Genomic DNA, 9,120 nt, shown 5'->3' on the forward strand with positions numbered 1-9,120 from the left:
TATATATATATATATATCCTAATTGTCTCCTTTTTGTCTCCTTTTGTGTGTGTGTAGGTATTAGATGTAGTGTCTCCTTCTATTGTATTTGATCCATCAGATACATCATGGGTCTCCTCTTTCTCTGGTGCTCGTCATTGTCTCTGCAGCATGCATGCATCACGTTCTTTTCTTTTTATACCTACTGTTGCTGCTGGTCTTTATGTCTTGCTGCTGCGTTATCTTCATCGTCAATTTGATGCTTTTTGCTCATTGGCGGATTCCCTGTCTCTATCTGAGGAGGGAGGAGGAGACACCAGCAGCAGCAGCAGCAGCAGCAGCAGTAGTAGTAGTAGTAGTAGTAGTAATAGTATCGGTGTTGGTGATATAACAGGAGCAACAGCAGGAACAGGAGCAGCAGCAGCAGCAGCAGCAGCAGCAGCAGCAGCAGCACCAGGAGAAGAAGAAGAAATGTGGAGACACATAAATATAGTCATGGGACGATCCCCCGATCCCCATCCTGACGCTGTCGCCTCCCGTCTCCGTCTATGGATAGCAGCAAATAAACAGGGACTTGCTGCACCTCCTGCAGGTGCAGCAGCAGCTGCTGCTGCTGCTGCTGCAGCAGCTGCTGCTGCTGATGGGGATGAAATAGACATCCAACAGCAGCAACAGCAGCTGCAACAACAACATGGCGATGGTGGCAGCAGCACAACCACCAAACAGAGCAGCAGCATCAGCAGCAGGCCAAGCAGCAGCAGCAGCAGCAGCAGCATTAGATCTCGTGGTATGAATTGGGGTAAACGTGTAGGTAGTCTCCTTAGTAAGCCATGGGGACGATCCCATGGGAGACGAGTTGTTGGGATCGGTGTGGGGTATCGTCGGGGATCGGGGATCGATCCCAGCTGGCCTCTATTACAAGATATTGTCTCTTATATAAGGAGACACTTTTTTGTCTCCTCTTCTTGCCGTCTCCCTATTGATGATGAATTGTGTCTCCTTCGTCTCTTCTCTAGTCACCATCCTTCCCTTACAGATATTATTAATAGACAAGCTGTACTAGAGGCTATGCTGTCTCCTTCTCCCTCTCCTTCTCCCTCCTCCTCCTCTCCTCCTCCTCCTCCTCCTCCTCCTCCCTCAACAGCAACAACAGCAACAACAGCAACAACAGCAACAACAGGAGGAAGAGGAGGAAGAGGAGGAGGAGGAGGAGGAGGAGGAGAGGATAGGAATATATATCTAGGTGAGTTAGTGTCTGTTGATGATATAAGAGTAGTATATATAGTGTCTCCTTCTGTCCCTTACATAGAGGACTTTGATTGTATAGAGGATAATAATATATTATTACCAATAAATAGTGTCTCCTCTCTTGTTGATGCATGCGGAGGATCCCTTGTATATAATAGACCAACAGAGGAGACACTAAGAGGAGCAGAGGGACTAGATTATATAAATAAGGCATTAGATAAGGGAATAAAGATAGCAGATTTTTTATTATTATATGAATTATTAACAGATTGTCTCCCTATATATATACAACAAGGAGAGGCCCCTAGGGTATGGGGGGCCCTCCTTCTTAGGTGTCTCCTTCCTACATGGGATTGGAGGAGGAGCAGCAGGGATCGTCTCCTTTCTATTCTTCGTCTCCTTTTATATAATCCTAATTTATCTGTTAATTTTCCTCGTATAAAGGAGGAAAAAAGAATTAAATTATTAAATATATCTATATCTAGATCTATTGAGCCTATACAACAATTATTTAGGGATATTTATTCATCTATTATACACCTCAAGGAGACAGCACAATTAAGATTACCTCCTGTTGTTCTTCCTCATGGTATTATTAGGGATCCTCCTCATCATACTATTGTACGTATACTCTCTCCTCTTCTTATTATACTCTCTCTTTTTTTTTTCCTCCTTTTTTTTCCCCTGTCTCCTTTTCTTATTATACTCTCTCCTTTTTATTTCCTCTCTCCTTTTTTCTCCTGTCTCCTCTTCTTATTCTACTGTCTCCTTTTTTTTCCTGTCTCCTCTTCTTATTCTACTGTCTCCTTTTTTTTCCTGTCTCCTTTTCTTATTCTACTGTCTCCTTTTCTCATTATCCTGTCTCCTTTTCTTGTTATACTGTCTCCTTTTTTTCCTGTCTCCTTTTCTTATTATCCTGTCTCCTTTTCTTGTTATACTGTCTCCTTTTTTTTTCCTGTCTCCTTTTTTTTATTATACTCTCTCCTTTCTTATTACACTGTCTCCTTTTCTACTGTCTCCTTTTTTATTACACACTGTCTCCTTTTCTTATTATACTGTCTCCTCCTTTATTACATTGTCTCCTTTTTTATTATACTGTCTCCTTTTTTAGTCTCCTGTCTCCTTTATTATGTTGTCTCCTCTGTTTGTTGTATATCTGTCTCTCTTCTTCCTTCTGTCTCCCTTAATCTGTCTCCTTCTGTCTGCTGTGTATAACAAAAAAAGACACTGTCCCTCCATCAATTCTTAACTGTCTCCTTAACTGTCTCCTCGCTGTCCTCTAGTGTCTCCTCAACTCTATTCTTAACTGTCTCTTTCCTGTCCCTTTCTTGTCTCCTCCTACTGTCTCCTCCTACTGTCTCCTCCTACTGTCTCCTCCTACTGTCTCCTCCTACTGTCTCCTCCAACTGTCTCCTCCTACTGTCTCCTCAGGTGTTCGGTCCCTCTCATTGGACTCGCCGTCTGTTAGTGTCTCCTCGTGCTGTTGATTGTTCTTGTGAGGTTCGTCTGCTGCTGCCAGTAGATGGGGGACAATATGTATCTGTTATGGAGACAGCTGCTGCTCTTGCTGCTGCTGCTGCTGCTCCTAGCAGCAGCAGTGGGGGGAAGACACAGCAACAGCTGCAGCAAGAAGCAAAAGAAGCAGCAGCAGCAGTAGCAAGAGAGGTTGTTGTTGGTCCCGATCTTCTTGCTGCTCTAATAAAAAAACCTTTAGAGACAGTTGTAGGCAGCAATCTAATTTGCTTCGATGCTGCTGCTGCTGCTGCTGCTGCTGCAGCAGCAGAGACACCAGACAACTGTCTCCCTTTTGATCTGTCTCTTGATCCTGTCTCCAAGACAACAATAGGCAAAAGGACAATCGATAGACTAAAGAAAGAAGTCGTGGTTAATGCTAAAAAGGTACGCTGCTGCTGCTGCTGCTGCTGCTGCTGCTGCTGCTGCTGCTGCTGCTGCTACTTTTGCTGCTACTGCTGCTGCTGTTGCCGGTTCTATAACTGCTGCTGCTGCTGCTGCTGCTGCTGTAGGTGTTGCCTGTACTGTGTGTGAATGTTTGTTGCATACAGCAGCAAGAATCGTCACGACGTTTGTGTCTCTCTGGATTCTGTCGTGAGGAGATACCTTCCTTGCTGCTGTCTCCTGCTGCTCTTGCTGCTCGTGTCTCCGATCTTGCTGCGCTGCGGCAGCGGCTGCTGCAAGGCTTCTTACAGGACGGCAGATTAACAGAGAAGGGAGTAAGACTGTTGCATGCATTAGTCTCTCATGTAGAGGGACTAGATGACCCTATTGACCCCAGCAGCATCAGCAGCAGCAGCAGCAGCAGCAACGATCAGCAGAAGCAGCAGCAGCAGGAGTGGGGGCAGCAAGAAGCAAAGGAATTGCTGCTTGCTGCTATGGATAAACAAGAAGAGATAGAGAAGAATAAACTAAATCCTTGGAGACTCCGCTGCATGCAATGGGCGCATGCACTAGGGAGAGCAGCAGGAATAGAGACAACTGTCTCCTTTGAGTCCTTAGTGTCTCTTTCTATGTCAGCGCATGCAGAGGAAATCTTATTACTCATTAATCCTTTCCTTACACCAAGTGAGCTAATCAACAACCCTTTGCTGCTGCTGTTGCTGCTGCTGCTGCTGCTGTTGCAGCTAACAGCAGCAGCAGCAGCAGCAGCAGCAATCTGTATTGTGTACCTCTAGTAGTTCATCTATGCGAATTTGTCTCCACACGCTATAGACCTAAAGAAACATACTCACCACTAACCCTTCCTGCTGCTATTACTGCTGCTGCTACTGCTGCTACTGCTGCTACTGCTGCTGCTGCTGCTGTTGCTGCTGGTGTGTCTGTGTATACAGAGATGGTGTTGGATATATTTAGCTTAGTAGGCGCAATAATGTTAGCAGTAAATCGTCGTGCACAGATCTGCTGGTGTCTCCAAGGGACACTTGAGCTAATGCAGCTCCTTAAGACTTTCTCTACACAAGCAAGAGCAGCAGCTATACAAGATAGGCAGCAGCAGCAGCAACTGCAGCAGCAGCAGCAGCAGCAGCAGCAACAGCAACAGCAGCAGCAACACAGGATGCTCCCAGAAGGATTAGATGCAGTTGGAGGGGCAACACCACAAGGCGGTTCAACAACTTTCTCAACAGCAGCAGCAGGAACACCAACAGCAGGAGCAGCAGCAGCAGCAGGAGCAGCAGCAGCAGCAGCAGCAGGAGGAGTAGTAGTAGGCCCTGCAGTAAAGAGACTGTTAGGTCAGGCTGTTGCTGCTCTGCACATGAAGGCCCAAGCAGTAGCTGAGCTTGTTAGTAGCGGTCGTCATTTTATGCACGAACTGTCTCCTTCTGCAGCAGCAGCAGCAGCAGCAGCAGCTACATCTCCTGCTTCTATTACTATTGATGAAGGGAATAAACGTACAACTGCAACAACAACAACAACAACAGCAGCTGGTACTTTTGCTGCAGCAGCATCCCCACCGGGTACAACAGCAGGAAGTGGTGCAACCCCACCAACCCCACCAACAGCAGCAACAACAACAACAACAACAACAACAACAACAACAACAACAACAACAACAACAACAACAGCAGCAGCAGCAGCAGCAGCAGGAGCTGTATACGATCCACGTTACCTTGTATTTGAATTTGCATACAGTTTGCTGCTGCGTAGGAGCCAAGTGCTGCTGCTGCAGCAATTTAGAGACAGTGTAAGAAGGAGACAGTCTATATGTAAACAAATGATAATGGGTGCAGGTAAGACAACAGTAGTGTCTCCTTTATTGTCTCTTTTATTAGCTAATGGTAAGGAATTAGTTATATGTATAGTACCTCCTTCCTTATTACAATTCTCTAAGGAGACACTTAGGGAAAGATTTAGTGCTATATTTAATAAAAATATTTATTTATTATTATTTAATAGATATAATAAGGTGTCTCCTTATTTATATAATAAATTAATACAAATAAGAGACAGTAGGGGTATTATTATTACTACACCATCATCTATTAAATCTATTTTCCTTAAGACTATTCATCTTATGCAAATTATACAAGCTGCTGCTGCAGCAGCAGCAGCAGCAGCAGCAGCAAAAGGGACTATAGGGAGACACCTTGATACTATCGAGGCCATTGGCGCCTCACAACTAAAAAAGCTACAAACACAAATCTCTAAACTTCTTAGGATGCCCTCCTCTAGTAAGCAGCAACTGTCTCCTTTTTTTATACTGTCTCCTTTATTTATACTGTCTCCTTTTTTTTTAACTGTCCCCTTTTTTTATACTGTCTCCTTTTTTTTCTGTCTCCTGTTTTTATACTGTCTCCTTTTTACTGTCTCCTCGTTATATACTCTCTCCTTTGTATATTTCTGTCTCTTTTCTGTATAGTGTCTCCTTTTTACTGTCCCTTATGTATACTGTCTCCTTTATACGCTAATGTCCCCTTCCTCTACTGTCTCCTTTTTATGCACCAACACGAGCAGCAGCAGCAGCAGCAGCAGCAGCAAGAGGAGGAGAATATATAAGAGTAATATATATATAATATATATATGTGTATATATATATGAATTGTCTACAGGTTCATCAGGACGTAATAGTGATGGATTAATGGAGACAGTAGGTGTCTCCTCTGTTATGTCTCCTAGTATGGTGTCTCCTGTCCCTTTTTCTTCTTTGTCTTCCTCAATAGAGAAGCAGCATGACCATGAGCATGATCAGGATAATAAGGATGATAAGAATAAGGAGAAGAAAGAAGAAAAAGAAAAAGAACAAGAAAAAGAACAAGAAAAAGAACAAGAAGAAGAAGAAGAAGAAAAAGGGAATAAGAATAATAAATATAATATAAAAAAAGAATTAAATATATGCATAAAAATAATAAAAATAATTAATAAAAGTTTATTAATTATTGATGAAGTTGAGGAGATACTTCATCCTCTTAGAAGTGAATTACATTGGCCTCTAGGCAATAAATTACCATTAGATCTAACTATGTCTCCTGCTGCTGCTGCTGCTGCTGCTGCTGCTGCTGCTGCTGCTGCTGGTAGTGGTACTGGTAGTGGTAGTGGTAGTGGTAGTAGTTGTAGTGCAGCAGCAGGTCCTGCTGCTGCAGCCCCTGTGTCAATGGGTATGCAGCAACAGCAGCAAATACAACTTCATCAGAGACATACACGTAATAGGGGTCAGCAGCAGCAGCAGCAGCAACAGCAGCAACAGCAGCAGCAACAAGGTCCACCATCTGCTGCTGCTGCTGCAGCTGCTGCTGCTGCTACTCTTGCTGCTGCTGGTATAACAGAACCTCTTATATCCCCTAGACAGCCCGAGCAGCCGCTGCTGTGGCTCTTTGGAGACAACGAAGGAATCCGCTGGCAAATCCCTTGGTTCCTTCTTGATCCTATCTTCTACTTCTATACGTAAACCCTAAACCCTAAACCCTAAACCCTAATAAACCCTAATAAACCCTAATAAACCCTAATAAACCCTAATAAGTCCTAATAAACCCTAATAAACCCTAATAAACCCTAATAAGTCCTAATAAACCCTAATAAACACTTATAAACACTTATAAACAGTAATAAACACTAATAAACACTAATATACACTAATAAACACTAATAAACTAAACCCTAAATCTATCCTAACCTCCAGCAGCAGCAGCAAGTAAGTAAATGGTGTTGCTGTCTTGTTTATTGTGCTATTTGTGTGCAGGGGACAGACAACAGTCTCCTGTACGGACAATGCAGAGACATGGCGTTTATTAGGTTTAATAAGACAGCAACTGCAGCAAGGAGTGCAGCAGAAAGCACTGCAGCAAAGTCCCCATTTGCTGCTGCTGTCTCCTTCTTGGTACCATGATAACCTTAAGCCCTTACTTGCATCATGGATGTGTCTCTTTTTTAAGCTAAAAAAATTCACAGGATTGTCTCCTGAGAGACAGCAGCAATACATCGTAAGCACCAGCAGCAGTAGCAGCAGCAGCAGCAGCAATAGCAGAAGTAGCAGCAGCAGCAGCAGCAGTACTAGTAGTAGTAGGAGCAGCAGTAGCAGCTTGAAGAGACAGGAAGAGACAGAAAAAGGAGACAATATTGAATAAGTGTACCAATTGGTGCAGCAAGTGTCTCCTTTCTGCAGCAGATATAACATATATTTATATATGTATATCTCTTGTCTCCTGCCTCCTGTCTCCTATCTCCTGTCTCCTTTTATTGCTGCAGCTACTACCTCCTCAAGGTATATCCATAGGAGAAGACAGAAAAGGAGACACTTATTTATACGGAGATTTATATGACGCAGTAGAGAGACTTAATGATATACATATTAAGACATTAAATCTAACAAGAGATTGGCTTACCTGTCTCCTCCCTCATGTCTTCCAGAAGACTAATAGAGTTAAGTAAGTAATTGTCTCCTTTTTTATCTTATTACTGTCTCCTTTTTCTTCCTTAATTGTCTCCTTTCTTGCTGTATAAGTGTCTCCTTTTTATCTATTATATTCATATTTATATTTACCTGTCTCCTTCCTCTTGTCTTATAGAGGACTAGTAAGTAACTGTCTCCTTTTTTATCTTATTACTGTCTCCTTTTTATTATATAAGTGTTTCCTTTTTCTTATCTAACTGTCTCCTTCCTTCTTATATAAGTGTCTCCTTCTATTATACCTGTCTCCTTTTCTTCTCTTATACACTCATCATCATGTGTGTTTCTTCCTCCCTGTCCCTCTCCTGTTGCTCCCTCCCTCCTCCTCCCCTCTTGTTCCTCCTCCTCCTCCTCCTCCTACTACTACTACTACTACTACTACTACTACTACTGCTGCTGTTGCTGCTGCTGCTGCTGCTGCTATTTTGTGCTGCAGTTACGGCTTAATGACTAGCGAGGAGATAGAAGAGAGACAAAATATACCACGTAGTCGTAGATATTTAGCTGTCCCTTTTATAGGTAAAGATTGTCCCTCTTTATCCTCTGAGTTCTCTCATCCTGATGTACTAATAGGTCTAACTATATTATCCTATAGAATACAAGGAATAAGAAGAGACAATTTTTTTTGTCTCCTTAAATATATATTATATAAGGCTAATAAGGAGACACTTTATTCACCTATTAAGGAGACACCTACTAGTAAGGAATATAATACATGGGTATGGGCAGCAGGAGGAAGAGTAAGGGGAATACATAAAGTTAATCAGCAACATAATAGATGGGTAACACAGCTTAAGTCTCTTGCTGCTGATGCTGCTGCTGCTGCTCATAATAATAATAATATGCAGCAGCAACAGCAGCAGCAACAGCAGCAACAGCAGCAATTTGGTGGTGGAGACACTTTAGGGTCTCCTCCTCCAAGTCTAGGAGGAGACACTTTCCTCTCTATACAACAAAATAACTTATTCTCTTCTTCTTTTTCCTCCTCCCCAGCAGCAGCAGCAGGAACAGCAGCAGGAACAGCAGCAGCAGCAGCAGCAGCAGCAACAGCAGGAGGGACAAAAGGAGACAGTTGGGAAGAAAAGTATAATAAGATATATCCATTAGAGATGTTAAGTATATATGATGAGGAGGAGACAGATAGATTATATAATTTATTAAGATTGTCTCCTTTATTAATAAGTACTTATTTATTTAGATTAATATTACCAAGTATATTAATGCATGCATGCATGCAATTATCCTCATCAGGACAAGAGATAGGAGGAGACACTCTCTTCTGTCTCCGTCTAGGATTCTCTGGTACCCCGTCAGAGTTACTACCTGAGGGTATAGGCCCCTGTATATACGAGGAGGGGACAGACGGGCACGTACTGCAGTTATTAGTGTCTCCTTTAACTGTCTCCTTTGAGGTATTGTCTCCTAATTGGACTGTCTCCTCCTTATTAAGACGTATAGCACAGCAACAGGAGCCACGCATGCATGCATTAATAGAT

General features: G+C 42.8%; 1 protein-coding gene across 1 annotated transcript; it reads left to right on the forward strand.

The window, feature by feature from the left end:
- Positions 1-57: 57 nt before the first annotated feature.
- Positions 58-4,928, forward strand: EMWEY_00045850 (hypothetical protein; the record flags this gene model as incomplete). The annotated part of the gene is made up of 5 exons (XM_013483076.1): positions 58-1,222; positions 2,750-3,126; positions 3,291-3,807; positions 4,074-4,697; positions 4,888-4,928. Coding segments are annotated over 5 exons (2,724 nt in total), but the record flags the coding sequence as incomplete, so codon positions are not given.
- Positions 4,929-9,120: the final 4,192 nt, after the last annotated feature.

This window comes from Eimeria maxima, genomic scaffold (genome assembly GCF_000499605.1).
Source record: "Eimeria maxima Weybridge genomic scaffold, Emw_scaff929, whole genome shotgun sequence".
In the NCBI taxonomy this organism is placed as follows: domain Eukaryota; phylum Apicomplexa; class Conoidasida; order Eucoccidiorida; family Eimeriidae; genus Eimeria; species Eimeria maxima.